This window comes from Peromyscus californicus, unplaced genomic scaffold (genome assembly GCF_007827085.1).
Source record: "Peromyscus californicus insignis strain IS unplaced genomic scaffold, ASM782708v3 Scaffold_16__1_contigs__length_79575227, whole genome shotgun sequence".
Classification (NCBI taxonomy): Eukaryota; Metazoa; Chordata; class Mammalia; order Rodentia; family Cricetidae; genus Peromyscus; species Peromyscus californicus.
In genome coordinates, this window is record NW_026294458.1 from 42,478,376 (window position 1) to 42,496,525 (window position 18,150).

General features: G+C 40.1%; 1 protein-coding gene across 2 annotated transcripts in view; it reads right to left on the minus strand.

Moving 5' to 3' along the window:
* Epha6 (EPH receptor A6) overlaps positions 1 to 18,150 on the minus strand; it is a 935,524-nt gene that overhangs the window by 23,706 nt on the left and 893,668 nt on the right. For both annotated transcript variants that reach the window (XM_052740946.1, XM_052740947.1), the window contains one exon: positions 3,388 to 3,581. In XM_052740946.1, the coding sequence (XP_052596906.1) occupies positions 3,388 to 3,581 (194 nt within the window). The remainder of the gene's footprint in view (positions 1 to 3,387; positions 3,582 to 18,150) is intronic.

Sequence of the window (18,150 nt, forward strand, 5' to 3'; positions counted from 1 at the left end):
GATTAGGTTTTGGAATTGAACCAAGCTGACAATTTAGATGAAGGATGCAACTTCTGGTCTGTGTGTGGCCGGGCTCTTAGAGCATGGCAGTCACTTCATCATGGATCTGTGGACATCAATCAGAACCCTGCATCTGCCTTGACCTATGTATTCTTTTTCCATTTTGGGGGGGTCATTTTCTGATTTGAGATTCTTCTTATTTAATAAATAAGATGATTATTCACAGTCTCAAAATGCAATCAATTAAAAATGATGACTATAGCCATTTTCATAGTTAGATAGCTTTGCTATAGCCACCATTAAGTCTGTTAACCCTGTGTTACAGGAAGCCCAGAGGAAATGATTTGGCTTTAGAGGTATGATGTGATTTCCTCTTCCATGAATGTAGACTTATTTTGTAATATGTTTCCATTATGATGTTCTCTCAGTAGTAAAGCATGAACACTGTATTTTCAAGAAAATATGAAAACAAAAATCAAGAAACATTTTCTCTATTTATCTTGCCTATAGGTTTATGGAAATAAAAGTTATTATTATGCATTGATTTTTATTTTGACTTTGTACCCCCTCTTTATTGTCTCATAAATTTTATAAAAATTTGTCCTTTTGAGGCTGCTCATGAACCTGTGCATCCCACTGCTAAATCCAGTTAATACTCCACTTGGTGTTTTCTGAATCTTTGTGAAGACTTGTGTGTTACATTTCTTTGACACAGCCTTCTCTTTCGGCTTTTATGATGTGGCTCCATCCATGTTTCCTGCATTACCAGTCTGGCTCTTCTTTCTCAATCTCCTTTGGTTATTTATTTATTTATTTATTTATTTATTTATTTATTTATTTTTGGTGTGTGTGTGTGGGGGAATCATGTCTTGAATCTTGGTGTTTTAGATAATTGCCTTATTTTTCTCTGTTTATTTGCATTCTTTATTTTCTTCATAGGTTATCTAAGTATGTTAATGCCTTCAGTAATAATCTATGTGCTGGTCAATTTCAAATGTACACCTTTAACCTATATCTTTGGAACAAAAAGTAATTATGCTATGACAAGTGTCTACATGTGGGTATGTATACATGAGTGTAGGAACCCATGGAAGCCAGAAGGGGGTCGTATATCCTGGAGCTCAAGCTATAGGGAGTTTTGAGCAGCCCTGTGTAGTCAGTTGGAAACTGACTCAAGAATAGTACACTCTTAACTGCTGAGCTATCTCTCTAGTTCCATAGCCCAGATATTTTACCTCAAATTCAATCTAGAAGTTATGCACCTATGGAATTTCCACTTGACTATCCCACAGGCATCTATGACTCAGAATGCCCCAAATCATCTAATTTATTCTCCAGAACTTGTTCCTGTTCTTCTCTTAGCATGTATTACACCCACTGTTTGTACAAAAAAAATGAGAAATATCCACTTCTTTCTTCTTTCCATATCTATTCAGTGACCACAACACATAAATATTGTTTGTGTATGTTGCCAGACAATAAATTCATTCTCTTTCCTCCTGATCTCAACTTTATTCTCATTTTATAATTTAGGCCTTGAACTTTTTTCTTAACTCTTCTTCTTATTATTATTAATTATTTTACATAACAACCATTGGTCCCCCTCCTTTCCCTTCTCCCATCTTGCCCACCTCCCCCCATCTCACCCTGCCTTCACTCTTCACAGAGGGTAAGGCTTCCCTTGGGTAGTCAACACTGGCTGACATACGAAGTTGGGACAAGACTAAGACCCTTTCCCTTCATCAAGGCTGAGTAAGGCATCCCACAATAGGGAATGGGCCCTAAAAAAGTCAGTTCATGAGCCTGGGATAGGTTCTGGTCCCATTGCTAGGGTCTCCACAAACAGATCAAGCCATACAACTGTCACCCACATTCTGTCCCATGCAGGTTCCCCAGCTGTCAGTCAGTTCAGAGTCCGTGAGCTCCTATTAGCTTGAGTCAGCTGTCTCTGTGGTTTTTCCCATCATGATCTTGACCCCCTTTGCTCCTATAATACCTCCTAACTCTCTTCAACTGTACTCCAGGAGCTCCACCCAGTGCTTGGCTGTGGGTCTCTGCATCTGCTTTCATCAGTCACTGGATATAGGTTCTATGATGACAATTAGGGTAAATACCAATCTCAGTGCAGGGGAAGGCTAGTTCAGGCACCCTCTCCACCATTGCTAGGAGTCTTAGTTGGGGACATCTTAGGCCTTGAACTTTTATAGCTTGGATTTCTGAAAAGACACATGTGGCTCTGTTTCCCATCTTGTTCCTTGCCTTGCATTCATAGCCTAAATCAACACTCGAGTGGTCTTCTAGAAGTGCAACTGTAATCACATTATTCTCTTGCTTAAACATCCTTCAATGGCTGTCCATGGCCATAGTAATAAAATCCAAAGTGCTTTTCTTTTCTATGCCTTTTGCTCACGGCTTCCGATGTTGGACTGCTCAGAGGAGGCAGTCTGCAGCAATAGTTGGATCACTAGCTATTCCATGCTTGGCTTCATTTTGCTGAGACTGCCAATTAGTGATTTAGAGGTGAACTCTTACATGATCGGCAGTGAAAAGAGGTCTGTTTCAAATGTCCCTTACAGAGCCTAGTCTTATTGTTACTAAAACCCTATACTGACTGGGACCTGTGCCCCACAGTGAATGTCTGCATATCCTGTGGCCATCTTGTGATTCAGGAAGGTGTGCTTTGGCTATTTATAATCTAGTCTAAAAGAAGACACTGATGATATTTGAAGTGTAATATTTCAGACAGAGATGAGGAATATTTTTGCTTCTCCTCCTAATCGTTGTTCTTCAGAGAGAAGTGAGTAGATTTTCTTGGTTCTACTGAAGGTTACAAAATGGTGTATGAGTGCCTTGACCCACCCTATTCTGGTTTGGGGAGAGGAAAGTAGCAAGAGTGAGGTGTGATCAGACCAGAAGGGAGCACCCTCACTTCCGGTGACAGTGACTCACAAATTAACCCACCCTGACCCCCACCCCCCACCCCCATCTTGCTTGGGATTTCAAACAGAGGGATGGAACATAGAATGGAAAGAAAATTAGAGGGGACACACACATGCACACAAATTCTACTTATAAAGGTAAAGAAGGATCAGTAAAGACATAAATATCAAAGATCCACAAAAGAGAAATGGAAATAAAGTAAAGCAGATAGAATAGATAGCAGAGAGAAAAGAAGGGGAAAATTTTTTTCTTGTGAAAAATCCCCACATTTTTTCATATTCGTCATTTATCTGTTCAGCTGATAAATAAAATAAGGTTTATACAGGGTTGGCAATTAGACAATGAGTGACCAAGGCAAACTAATTCCCTCTACCTGTTGTTCTTGCCTGTAGCCTGAAAGAGATTATGATTGTCAGGGGAAAACAATACCAACATTATGCATCTTACACAAGGATGTCCTCCACCAGTGTGTGAAGGGCACTGGGATTGCGGATCAGTTTGTCAAGGAAGCTGACGATGTCAGTAAATTTTGGCCTGTGGTTTCTTTCTTTCTGCCAGCAATGGAGCATCAGCTGGTGCAGGGATGGTGGGCAGCCCATCGGAGCAGGAAGTCTGTAACCTTCTTCAATGGACAAAATTACCTAAACGCAAACACATGCAGATCATGCTCTTACTTTTGGTGACAAGATCTATGCTAAACAATAGCATCTTTACATGTAAGCAGTAAAAACCAAAATACTATTAAGCATAAAAGCGACTCAAGAGGACAAGCACGGCCTGAGCAAGGGTAAATATCTAAGTTCTGAGCAGGGAATGCTGGTAACTCAGTAGCATCTGCCGCCCCTTTTGCAAAGAAAATGTGCAGTACACACGCACTGCTGGAGTCCATGTAGTTAAGTTTCATCACAGTCTCAAGAGCACAGCTTCTGTGTTGCTTTGCTGGACTCTCTGAAACCCCGATGCCAACATCAGAAATGCAGCATGATATGGATACATTCAGTGCAAACTGTATGTGACAAACAGGATTGTTTCTCGAATCATTTTTCATCCTCCTTACAATAACCGGTGTATTTTTAAAACCCATTATTCTCTCTTGGTTGTTTATTTCGGTTCTCCTCATTGACGTCGGATTTTCCTTTAGTCTGACACTGACTTGGCAATGAAGTTGTTTTCCCATGAGCCCTAAGGGAGTCCAAATCATGAAAAGCCAACAACGGCGAGCACCGAGTCCTATGAACATAGGGGCATTCAGTCCGAGTACCCAACAGGTGGTTCTCTGGTGCGTGAGGGGCTCCGTCTGTAGGACATGGTGGTGACCAGTTGTGTGCAGTCACTGTGCAGCTAGCAGGACTGAGGGATTGAAATTTTGATCTGGGTTAATTTTAATTCACTTAATTTATTTTAAACTCTCACTTCCTGTCCTGGTCTAGAGAAAGGAATCTGCATAAAGAGTTAAGAATGACCAGGAGATGACAGCCTGGTGGTAAGACTCCACTTAAAGGCCACGTAGGCCATTTACTTGCTTAATGTATTACCTGCCAGCCCCTCCCATGAGGAATTTCCTGGAGGTGGAATAAAACCAATTCTGAATTTATGTAGATTAGCTTTTGAAGAACAGGTCAAAGGTAGTCATTTGAACCTTTGCTCTTATACCATCTATTGGGGAGAATTTTTTTTTATACAAATTTAAAAGCAAGAAAACTGAGTATCAAATGTATTTAACACAGACTTCAATCAAATTCACCTCCCCACCAACAATCAAAATATAAAACTTAATATCACTACATTAAGAAATCTGTTGCAGGACCATCTACATATATTCTATGTTATTTTTTTAAACACTGACATCTCATTTTAATTTCTTCTTAAATTGACACATTTGACATGACTCTAAAATAGTCTGAATTGATGTCAGATGCAATTTTTAAAAAGGAAACATTAACATCTCTTCAGAATCCTCTTAATGGCCAAGTTTCAACTTTTTCAGTATTACAGAATTTCTTGTGAGCACGTCAACATTTTTGTGACCACAGTGCTTTATGTGTGTGCATGTAATCTCCTGTGTATGGGTGTGAGGATGCCAGAGATGACTTCAGCTGTCTTCTTCTATCAATATTCACCTTATGATTTTGAGGTGGGATCTCTCTCACTGAACCTGGAGCTTGCTGTTTTGGCCCCTGAGCCCCTGGGACCCAGGTTTCTCTTCTGTCCCAGAGCTGGGATTATGGGTATGTGCTGTCACACTCAGCTTCATAGATGAGTGCTGGGGATCCCAATTCGGGTCCACATGCTTGAACATCAGGTACTTTACTTACAGATCTCTCTCCCAGTTCTAGAATACTTTAATCCTCATGGATATTAATGTTTTACTCTCCATTTTATGTTACATTACTGAATATGGTTTTTTTCTCATCTTTTTCTTTTCTTTTCTTTTTCCAAACTACTTCTGGTACCAAGTAGGCTTGAGATTAAGTCATTTTGTTACATCTTTTAGTAAAACACAAATGGATAAAAATGCTTTAAATCAATCAAAACTACTGTGAATAGCTTCTGGAAGTAATTATAAAAAATAGGGCAGAATGACTTCAAAGAACAATTTTGAAGTTGTGCCCTGGGAGCATGAGAGTAAATTTGCCACAGTTATGTGATTATATGTGCATAGAATAAAATAGTGACAAGTTGAGGTCATGTTAGGAGAAAAAGGTTGCTTTTATTGAATATTTTCTATGTGCTTGGTCCTTATACTTTTTTTGTTTACTGCTTAAAATTTCACAGTATGGTGGTTACTATCATCACGATTCCTTACATCATAAAAAGAGAGGTAGGAAGACTTGCTTAGATTCACATCATTACTCTGCAGCAGAATTAGGACCTGTATTTAATTTCTTGTGACTTTCAGATGTCTTCTCTGCTATTCCTCAGATAGTGGTTTTAATTTTCATGATAGAATGTTTTCCTCTCAAATTTTATACCATGAAGCAAACATGAATACTGCTTATCATGTTACCCTTTGTCATTATACATGTTAATTTGACTTCAGTGTTTTTATTTGGGCTCTAAATAGTATGCTTAGTAAGTTTAAAAAATTATTTTGTAGTCTATAAACCGTAATGTTTAACTGAGTCATCATTTCTGAACATTTCTGAGTCTTATGCACATCTCTACTATTGCATCTACTTATTACTTTTTTTCTGTTTTCTTAAATTTATTTATTTAAAAATAGTTTCTTTTTTCATTTTACGTACCAATCCCAGTTCCCCTCCCTCCCCTCTTTCCACACCCTCCCATCTCCCCAATTCCATTCCCCATTCACTCCTCAGAGAGGGTAAAGCCTCCCCCTTGAGGAGTCAACAAAGTCCGGCATATTAAGTTGGGGCAGGACCAAGCCCCTCACCCCCACCCTCATGTCAAGGCTGAGCAAGGATTCTCACCCTAGAGAATGTGTTCCAAAAAGCAATTTCATGCACCTAGGGTAAGTCCTGGACTGAGCTAGGCCTTCTGCATCTGGGTGACAGTTGTGTAGCTTGGTCTTTTGTGGGGTGTCTAGCAGTGGGACCAGGACATGTCCCTGATGCATGAGCTGGCTCTTTGGAACCTATTCCCTATGGTGGGATGCCTTGTTCAGCCTTGATGCAGGGTGGGAGGAGCTTGGTCCTACATCAACTTGATATGCCATGCTTTGTGGATTCCCAAGGGAGACCTTACCCCATCTGAATAGAAAGGGAGGAGGAGTGGATGGGGGTGTGGAAAGGAGGTGGGGGGAGGGAACAGGAGGAGAGGAGGGAGAGGAAACTGTAGTTGGTATGTAAAATAAAATAAAGGAAAAAAAGAATAGTGTCTGACTTATTAGCAAATGCTAATGATCTAAACAGAAATTAATAAAATAATTTTTGATTTGTCTTGATAGAGGAACACATTTCTGTAAAATTTGGAATATCTAGCTACTTCAAATAGACCCAGGGAAAAGCATGATAGCATTTGAAGTCCTGAAGAACACAGTAGTAATTAAAAAAAAATGTCATCAACCAACACTACTCAAAATCTTATTGTTTGCTTAGACCATTCAGATAACAGGGGATTTGCTCTTCCTTAAGAAAGAACTTTATTACACTTATCATTTGGCTATGATCTCCCTCCCCAACGAGAGATTTATATTTCCTTCAGGCTTTTCTAGACAACAAATGGAAATGGTTCACACCAAACACCCAGACCACTTGGCATCTGTCAGGCAGCAAACTCCCTCAGTTTTGATGCTTTTTCTCTAAGAGAAGAGAGAGTGGTAAGAGGGTGGGTGGTATTGCTGTAGAGAAATTTTACCTTTTTTTTTATAAGTATAAAATTTCTTTAATAATGCATGCCAGATTTACTAATATATTCTTTCCACTACATCATTTCTTTTTTTTTCATGCTAGAAAAAAATTTTTTATATAAGTAAAAAGAAAAGATACAAAAAGACATAAAACATATTTGGAAGCCATCATATCTAAGCAAATGATGAGTAAGCTAAATTATGTAAAAGCAGAGAATTATGCACCTAGAACCATCCAAGATATCATTGATTTTGTTTTTTATTATCTTATTTATGGAAATAGATTTTTCTTTTTTTAAATTTAATTTAATTTTATTTTACAATACAATTCAGTTCTACATATCAGCCACGGATTCCTTTGTTCTCCTCCCTCCCGCCCCCCTCCCCTTCCCCCCAGCCCACCCCCCATTCCCACCTCCGCCAGGGGAAAGCCTCACAGAGATATGCCTGCTTCTGCCTCCCGAGCGCTGGGATTAAAGGCGTGTGCCACCACCACCCGGCTGTAGCTACAGTTCTTATCATCATCGTTTTATAGGTAAGACACCTAATCACAGGAAGACTAGACTTGCCTAAAGCTGATTACATACTTAAAAATTCTGACTTCAAAGGTAGCCTGAAACTTGATTCACAAAAAATATATTCCTAATGGATATTCAATAGTTTTCACCCAAACAGATACATATTAATCACTTAAAATGGACTATTGGTCATTCTAGTATGAAAGATGGCACAGCATGATATGTATCTGGGATTAAGAAGTGTCCAATCTAGTGAAGGAGACCAAAGCCTGTGAGTACGGCAAGTATCATCTAAAACAGGAGTCTGTGGAAGCACACAGTAGAGCCTAGCCCAGCCTCAGGACGGCTGTCCAGGAGAGGTGAGTATACAATGGTTTGTGGAAGTTTACAAGGGCAAATGGGGCCTCAAAGGAGATGCTGCTTGAAGTAGATTTGTGTGGATGGGAAAGTCTTAAAAAAGTGTAAAGCTGCATAGGAGATAAAACATTGATCTCCTACATCATTGCTTTTGTATATTATAAACTTAAACTTGCATTTTCAACTAATTAGGATATTTTAACTGACATATATTCATTGTACACGGGGTTGGGTTTTCATGAGCTCAATTGCATATTAATGTATTTAATATACTTTGAGAATATTACTCCATACTCTCTACCCTTCGTATCTGCCTCACACGCTCTCATTTGCACCCTTTGTTTTCCCTGGACAGTTTTACTTCTACTTTCAAGTCATATATGCATATGTGAATTTATATATACATATACATATATATACATATACATATATACATACACACACACACACACACACACACACACACACACACACACACACATATATATATATATATATATATATATATATATATGAGCAAGCTGACAGTTCTGGCGCTATAGGAAACACAGTAGAGTAGAAGAGTGCTGCTTAATTTGATTAAGATAATTATCTCCAGTCATATCCATTTCCTGAAATGGACATGCCTTTTTTTTTTTTTTTTTTTTTTTTTTTTTTTTTTTTTTTTTTTTTTTTTTTTTGGTTTTTCGAGACAGGGTTTCTCTGTGTAGCTTTGCGCCTTTCCTGGAACTCACTTGGTAGCCCAGGCTGGCCTCGAACTCACAGAGATCCGCCTGGCTCTGCCTCCCAAGTGCTGGGATTAAAGGCGTGCGCCACCACCGCCCGGCTAGGACATGCCTTTTTTCTTTATGGTTGAAAAATATACCACACTTTCTTTACCCATTCACCTGTTGACAGGTTGGTTTCAAAGCTTAGCTACTATAAATAGTCTTACGGCAAACACTGATATATGCAAATTTAGACTTTCAACATAGAAGAAAAGTTTTAGCAAATAAATGATTAGATTTTGCTTTTAGAAAGGCTCACTGTGGAAAGCCTAAGGAGACTGGCAGTGGAGACAAGAGATAAAGTTTCAGGCTTGGTAAATGACACAGGAAGAAAAGTAATTTATTGGGGGCTTGAGTGACTACGAATCTGGCGTGTGTGTGTGTGTGTGTGTGTGTGTGTGTGTGTGTGTGTGTGTGTGTGTGTGTATGTGCATACATGCGTGCTTATGGAGGCCAGGTCAATGTCATTATCTTTCTAAATTGGTCTCTACCTTATTTTGTGAGACATGGTCTCTCACTGAGCCTGGAACTCACCAATTCAGAGAGACTTGCTGATCAGCTAGTTCAGGGGGTCTTCCTGTCTTGGCTTCTCCAGTACTGGGATTACAGATGTGTGTTGCCACAGTTGGCTTTCTATCTACATGGTGGAGATCTGAATTCAGTCCTTCATGCTTTCATGGCAAGTAACATACTGACTGAGCTAACTCCTTGACCCATTTGTCCAGTTTCCATCAGCTTTTGGGTTTTAGATTTTTTTTTTTTTTTTTTTTTTTTTTTTTTTTTTTTTTTTTCTTGGCAGCAGAGACAGGTGAATCTCCGGAAGTTCAGGACAGGCCAGCTAGTCTGGTGTACACAGGAGCTACCAGTTCGTTCTTTCCTTCTTTCCTTCTTTCCTTCCTTCCTTCCTTCCTTCCTTCCTTCTTTCTTCTTTCTTCTTTCTTCTTCCTCCTCCTCCTCCTCCTCCTTCTCCTTCTTCTTTTAAGATTTCTTTATTTCATTATTTCTGCCCACCAGAAGAGGGCACCAGATCCCACTATAGATGGTTGTGGGCCACCATGTGGTTGCTAGGAATTGAACTCAGGACCTCTGGAAGAGCAGCCAGTGGTCTTAACTGCTGAGCCATCTCCCCAGCCCTAAGGACTCTTTTTTATTTGTTTGTGGGTTTTTTTTGTTTGTTTTTTGTTTTTTGTTTGTTTTTTGAGACAGGGTTTCTCTGTGCAATTTTGGTGCCTGTCCTGGGTCCTGGATCTCACTCTGTAGATCAGGCTGGTCTCGAACTTACAGAGATCCGCCTGGCTCTGCCTCCCGAGTGCTGGGATTAAAGGTGTGTGCCACCACTGCCTAGCAATAAGGACTCTTAACCACTGAGCCATATCTGCAGCCCCCGGTTTTAGATTTAACACACACACACACACACACACACACACACACACACACACACACACACACACACACACACACATTTTCTCCCAACATTTGAGAACATATATGCCAAGTTATGAGCTGGGAACATAGTTTACTTCATTTAAAGATACTTACAATTATGCATACTATAGGTATGTAAACTGAAGATAAACAAATTGGTAGATTAGCCAACCATCTCCCATGAGACTTGAGCCGCATCCCCAACTCATTTGCCAAGGTTGCTTATGGATTCTTCTTTTCTGTGCTCTTATTGTGTATTCCCAGCTGTCGCCTGCACCCCTCTTCTGATGCTTCCATGTCTGGAGCCCTAGGCCAATTCTGCCCCTAGATATCAATATTTATTACTTCTGTTACAGATCACTTCATTTTGGATCTCAATCTCCATCTCTGATCTGTCCAGCCTGGCTCTTTGCTCTGGTCATTAAGAAACAGATGCCGTCTCTCAGCTGGTTGAAATGAACTCAAGATCTGCTAATCTCTTCCTAGCACTGTCAAGCGTGGAGCCTTGTCAAGTCAAGCAATGGAGCCGCAACTTTCAGCTCTGTGAGTTCTGAAAGCTCTGCTTTGGAGGTAGCTTGAGGGAAAGCTGTATTAACTGTGTCGACTCTGCGACTCTGGCCAGGTGAGGGTGGGGCCAGCTCTGCACAGTCTTCAGACATCCACATGGTCAGACCAGGGACATCTGAATGGCCTTTGGTGGTAACAAGGGCCAAGGACATTGACCCTGATCTCTGCTGCTGCATGGCCACGGACCTAGAAGAGTCCCTCAGTGGCAGCATGGGACCGGACATCACCATAGCCTCTGGTGGCTTCTCAGGCTTCATATCAGGCTGTTCCTCTCCACCCTCACATTTCCAGATCTGCCTCTCTTCATAGTGTTCAAGCTGTTCCACCTCTCTCTCTCCCATCTCTCTACCACATATTTGCTCATCATAGTGGTGCCTTTCCTGCCCGCACCTTGTGGTGGCATTGGGTGGGGGCCTCTTCACTTTTATAGATACTTTCTGACCCCTTGATAAAGGAACAATGGGGAGCAGCTTGTGGTCACTTTGATTACAAGACAAACTGAGGCTCATTGCCTTATGAGATGGAATAAAATCCATTGTACTGATGAATAAATGTTTATAGGACAAGTAGGATAAGTTAGTTAGAGAATAAGGTACAAAAACATGTATTACCAAGGGCTGACCTATTGCTTATCCCAACATTTTCTCTTTAAGATGGAAAACTTTCTTAAAACCATGCAATTAAGTGGGGCTGAAGAGATGACTCAGCATCTGACTGACTGCTCTTCCAGAGGACCCAGGTTCAATTCCCAGCACCCACATGGCAGCTCACAACTGTCTGTAACTCCAGTTCCAGAGGATTCCGATACCCTCACACAGACTGACATGAAGACAAAACTCCAAAGCACATAAAGTTAAAAAAAAAAATCTTAAAAAAATTAATTCTTAAGCTTTCTTTCTTTCCTTCTTTACTTTTTTCTGTTTGTCTCTTTACCTTTCTTTCTTAAAAAAAAATGTGTATGAGGGTGTCAGATATCCTGGCATTGGAGTTACAGATAGTTATGAGCTACCATGTGGGTACTGAGAATTGAACTTGGGTCTTTTGCAAGAGCAGCCTTTAAGGCCATCTTTCCACCTTATGCTCTGTCTGTCTGTCTCTCTCTTTGGAAGTCACAGCAGAACATCATGGGCCTGTATAGAATGGCATATGTTTGTCCCAGAACAGGCTCCTGAAGGGGTCAAAGAATAAGGAGTGATTTGAAGTACAGTTGTTGTTCTGTTGTTGGCGACGGCTTTGGACAGTCATTATCTCTAATAATTGAACATCACACCCAAAAGCCTCCCCCTCTTAGAACTAACTTCCATAGCCCCAGGAAGTGCTGCAGAAGTTGCCACTGGAGAGAAGTAATCAGTACTCTATCCATTTGTGATACCTGTGAACCACAACAATGCCCAGCATGGCCAGATACCCTACAGGTTCAATAATGGCACTTATACTTTGGAAGTAATTAACAGTTGTCTAATTGTACTTAAGGCCTACTCAACAGGAGGGAAATCATGCCTGGTTCTGAAAACCTAGTCAACCATCTGGTGGTGAGTGGGGCCATGAATCTTAGAGAAGAACTTTTTACCCCTACTTTACTAAACTAACATAATTACTAACTGCATTCTAAATACTTATTCTTGTGCCCACAGGTAAGTGTGGCTCCCAACCTTCACTAAAAAGAAGCTCCCTTTTGCAGCAGATAGAGACGATCACAGAAACCACAACCGATCACAGGGTGCTCATCCCCAGTGGATACATCTCCAGCACAACTCCTGCACCAAAGGCTCAGAACATTGCAGAAGATGGGGTGGAAAGAATACATGAGCCGGAAGACCAGGGACTCCGCTTACGAGTTTGCATCTCCTAGGAATGACAAGAAGACTACAGCTGTGATACCTCAACAATGTGGCTGCCTAAATGAGACCTGGGCAATGCCAGTACCACTAAAGATGCTATTGCAGAAATCTCAGGAGGCCCCATCCCTCTACTAAGCTAGAGGCAACTAAGGATTGCTGAGAGCTGGAAAAGTAGGCTTCCGCTAGGGAGGGGCCTCTGACTGGGTATCCATTGTCACGTGGTGAGTCCTAAATTTATTTATGTACATGAAGCAACCCTGAATGGTCTCAGCAGGTTGTATTTATGTACTTATATGGCATATAACAACTAAAGAAGAGAAAGCCAGGCATTGAGAGGGAGTGAGGTTGTGTACTCGTGTGGGAGACATGAGAAGAGTTGGAGTAAGGAAAGGGAATACACGGAAATGATGTAAATTTTCAAAAATCTATCTATCTATCTATCTATCTATCTATCTATTTATTTATTTTTGTTTTTTTTTTTTTTTTTCAAGACTCGGTTTCTTTGTGTAGTTTTGGTGCCTGTCCTGGATCTTGCTCTGCAGATCAGGCTGGCCTTGCGCAACTACTACCCAGTGTCGTAATTATTTTTTAATAAGGAAAAAAAAAAAGACACTTCGGGGAACAGAAGTAACTAACGGCTTTTCTGTACTTTACATCAGCTTGTTACAGTGTCAATAAGAGAACAATGAAGTCCTTGGCATCACTAGGCATCACTCGCAAACAAGGCTCTGTTACTGATAAAGGAATAAGAACTCGGTTCTGCCTGCGATTGGACCTTTTACACCAGAAGCTACATCTGTAGAGATTCTGAAGCTGAAGGAAGTTTGCTAACTACTCTAAGTTTTGGGTTCCCCTGCATTTAGGAGAGGATTTGTTTTAATACAGAACTGTTTCCTAAGAGCTCTGGGTGTCTCCATAAGGAAACAAAAGTTCAGACAGGGATGGAGGATGTGCCTTGTAAACAAAAAATAGGAACGTTGGGGCAGCAACACAATTTTTTTTTATTTGTCTGATTCCTTATTGTGACTTACCCTTTTTAAGAAATATACAGATTTCAACTAATTATGATATTTTAACTGACATATATTCATTGTACATGGTGTTGGTTTTCCTGAGGTCAATTGCTTATTAATGTATTTAATATTCTTTGAGAATATAACTCCATACTCCCTACCCTTCTTATCTGCCTCACATCCTCTCATTTGCACCTTTTATTCTTCCTGGACAGTTTTACTTCTACTTTCAAGTCATATATGCATATGTGAAAATACACACACACCACACACACACACACACACACACACACACACACATCTGGGATCCACAGATAAGAGGCAACATGGAATATTTGTCTTCTGAAGTTGACTTACAGATTAAGTTCCAAGCTAATTTATTTGAAATGTCTTTTCTAGAGAGGGCAGTGTTCTTAAATTCCAAGTTTCCCTGGTGGGGAAAGGCAAACTTTTCTTCTTTGGAACCTCATTGTGAATTCAGAAGCATATCAGGCAACTTTTAATATTATGGTTCCTTGGTCCACTAAAACTACTGAAAACCTATGAAAAAGTAGCTGACTACAGGTGAAAAGAAAAATTTAAAATAAACTCTATGTAAATGACCCCAGAGAACAAAAATAAAAACTACAACAACCAAAAATGGCAAATCATATTTAGTGGAAATCGAAGGTGTAGCCATTTTTTTTGGGGGGGGGGTAAAGGAAAACACTATGGATGCTGTAGGTTATCTAGTTTTTGATCATGTAGTTAGAAAAGAAACAATGTATTTTTTCTTAAAAGTTCCATGGTAGTAGTAACATATGAGTTAGTGGTTTCTCCTACTTACTTTACTAACTGAATTATTTAGCAATGGTGATTCACTGCATTTTTTCCGTATTCCCTATTACTCTTGTTTCTGAAGCAGGCATCCATCCTGAAGGTGCAATTAGTGTTCATTTAGTTAAAATGGTGCCTATCAACCAAATGCCCATGCACCAAGAGTATGAATTACTGAAAAGCTGAGAAGACAAAGACTGTTTTGAAAATTGCTTCAGTAGAATACATATTCAAATCAAGGCAAAAATTCCCCCTGTAAAATGGAAGGATGAAATAATGGGAATGGGTTTTTTAGCAATTTACTGTATCTTATACAGGTCATTACACAGGGACCATTACATAATACAGTCGAGTCTGGAAAATCTAATCAGAGAAAAAAATTGAAATTGACTGGGCTATTTGAGTCATAAAATCACACTGCATTTCTAGGTAAGTAGATTCTGGGCATCCTCCAGTCTTGGCTGTGGTGCTGACCCCTGAGAAGGGTTATAGAATTATGAGGCAATCAAGAAATACAGGAAACATACTTTCTTCCTTCTTAAATTTCAGAAAGATGTTTTCAACCACACCACATCTAAAAATAAAAACTGGATGATACATCCCATTTTCCCCCTTCTAGTGAGCTTCAGAAAGTAACCCACAGGGAAACTCATTATTATTATTATATGAAAGCTTTAAAAAAAGTGAGGAGGAAAAACTCAAACACTGCGGTAGCATTGTGCTTCCTTATAGCCTCAAGTGAGATCTTCCCTGGTGTCTTTCTTCTAGGGAAAACGGATGAGTTTAGTGGCTAAGCCTAAATGATAGCTCACCCAGGAGGCATCTTTGGTCCAAACTGCTTCAAGGCTCTTTTTTTTTTTTTTTTCCTTTCAGTCTTGTAGTCAGATCATTAGAGCTACTGAAGTCACTTCTCGTTTAAGTGAAGCTGACTTTTCCCCCACCTAATGACTGCGGATTTGGTTATTTCCTGCTGTTCATATTTTGATCCCCCCACCCCTGTGAAGCTCATTACCTGGTACAAGCATTGGAGTGGGGAAGCGCAGTGCCCTTGGTACCATCTTTGGAGCTCCCACATCCACGATGAATTCCCATTATGTAGTAAATTACAATGATTTGGGACTTGCATGAAAATAACATACAACATTACCTTGACCTACCTTACGGAAATGAAAGATAAGCATCCCATGCTTTAAAAGCAGCAAGACATCCCCCACCTTCAATCTGCCTGAGAATTGTTTTAGGTGATGGGATCCTTCTGTCATTCATTAAAATTTGACGGAATTGTTGGTAAGAAATGTAACAACAAGCGAGAGCGTTTCATGAAATTTTAACATTGAGATACAAAAAAGCCACAAGGAGGCTTTACATTTCTCAACAGTGATAGGTCAGCCTGCATCCTTTTGCAAGCAGGAAGCAATGTAAACACTTCTGTGTGATGGGGTGGCATGCATAATTAACGAGGCTTTGGTCTCATTAGGTAGAGCTGTTGCAGAATCCTGGATGTCTACTTTACAGGTTAGCAGTAAAGGCAAGCACTTTGGATTAAGCAGGGACTGGCACTTCAATATCATGGCTCCCCAACAACCTGGGTAGATCACTGATCCTTTCTAAGCTCCAGTTCTCTTATCTGGAAATGGGGACAATAATGGCATCTACCCCAGAGAATTGCTTTGAAGCTTAAAAGAGCTAATCATCTAAAAGGGCTGTTTTCTGCTAGCCTTCTCTTCAGTACCCTGGTCTCTTATTTCTAACTAGGACATTTTGTTCGTTTAAACACAAGGTTGGTATTGACAGGTAAAGACTTAATCTTCTCAGGTTTTAAAATTTTGTTTTAAATATTTATTCTGTTATTATAATGTTCTTCTTCATGCCTTTGTGGTTTGATATCTTAATGTACCAATAAAGCTTGATACTTAAAATACATAAAACAAACTGTGTCAAACAAAAAAATAGGTGATTTATAGCAAATTCATAAAATTCAAACTTTTACAACCCATGGTTAATTAAACAATGTGTATGTACCAGGTGCTATGTATGAGTTATCTTTTATTTCTTCAATGTCTACAGTTAGTTATTTTGAACTGCAGGAAATGGTATACCAGAAAGCTTAAACCACTTGCCTAAATGTTTAGTTAGTCATGGGCTTGGGATTGGAGATCAGAGCTTCCTAGTTATTTTAGGAAGTAGCTCTTAACTGGGGTTAATTCTGTCTCACATCTCTGACAAGGCAATAACCAGGGGCTTTTGTTGTTGTTATTTCAGTAAGGGAATGCTACTGGCATCTAGTAGGTAAAGGTTGGTACTGCTGGTTAGCATCAACTCCAATGTTCAGAACAGACTCTCATCCCAAATACCAATGCTGCTGATGTTGAGAGACTCTGCAGGCCTACTAGTCTTTCCCATTTGTGCTGTTATTAGATTAGAATACAGTATCTACCCTGACTACAAGGGACTTATCTGAAAGTGTTGTAGCTGACTGTGAGTGATTGTCTTACTCACTGGGCTGTAGTTAGTTCCAGTGGAGCTTTGCAAGAGATCAGATCCTATGTGAGACTAGCTTTCAGAGAATCCATCAAGTCAAAACTTATATCTCAGATCTCTCTTGCCTCAAGTCAAAAGTCACTTCTCAGCATCACAATCTACAATCAACATTTTTACCCGTAACATTTCACATCAGATATGTGGCTAGTCACTGTCTCACTGTGGTTGACACCGGAGCACATTTGATCATGGATGAGAAAGTCCTGCTAGGGGAGGAGTCCATGTTCACCTCAGCTAGAATTGAAGGTGCCATTGAGTTGACCAGAACTGGAAGTATTGATTTGGAAGGGGTAACATGGCCATTATCCACACTTCATCGTGGAGAATGAGAAAAGGCCAGCTGTGATGGACAATGCCACTTTCTGGTCTTTTTCAGTGACCAGAGGCCCTCTGTTGCTACAGTGCTAGAGTACCCTGGTTCCGGATCACATGGGCATGGGGACTGACAAGTACAGAATCATACACTTGAAGTTATACAGTTCAAGATTTGATGCATCATACCACAAAACTGTGGGGAACAAGGCACCTGGAGACCTATTTCTTATTTTGCCTCTATATTTTTCCCCAAGGCTTGATACTCCAGCAATCTTGTGCCACTGCTGTATTGGGCATTTTCCTTTCTGTGACAGTCATTGTGAACTGTACCTTATCCATGGGTCTAGAGAGTAAAATCAGGTTAAATGTAAAAACAAAACAAAAACAAACCCAAAAGATGAAAAACCAAAAACCAAAAACCAACCAACCAAACAAACAAACAAAAAACAACCCTATAAACATTTGGTGTCTCACAAAAGCGAGGCTACAATAAGGTTGCTCTTGAAAATGACAAGTATCCCAAAAGGATGAGTAAAAGTGAAGCTAAACAAGCAAACCAAAGAACCTCACTTATCTCCTAGCTGCACAACTATTTTCAACTTGGAGAACTTGCAATCACAGTGCTCCATCCACTTTGGAGTGGAGAAGGCTGGCATAGAGACCAAGCACGGCTAATCACAGTATTTACTTCCCTGATGGGGCTTTAGGTCAGGGTTGAACAGAGCCCTTACAGAGCGAGCC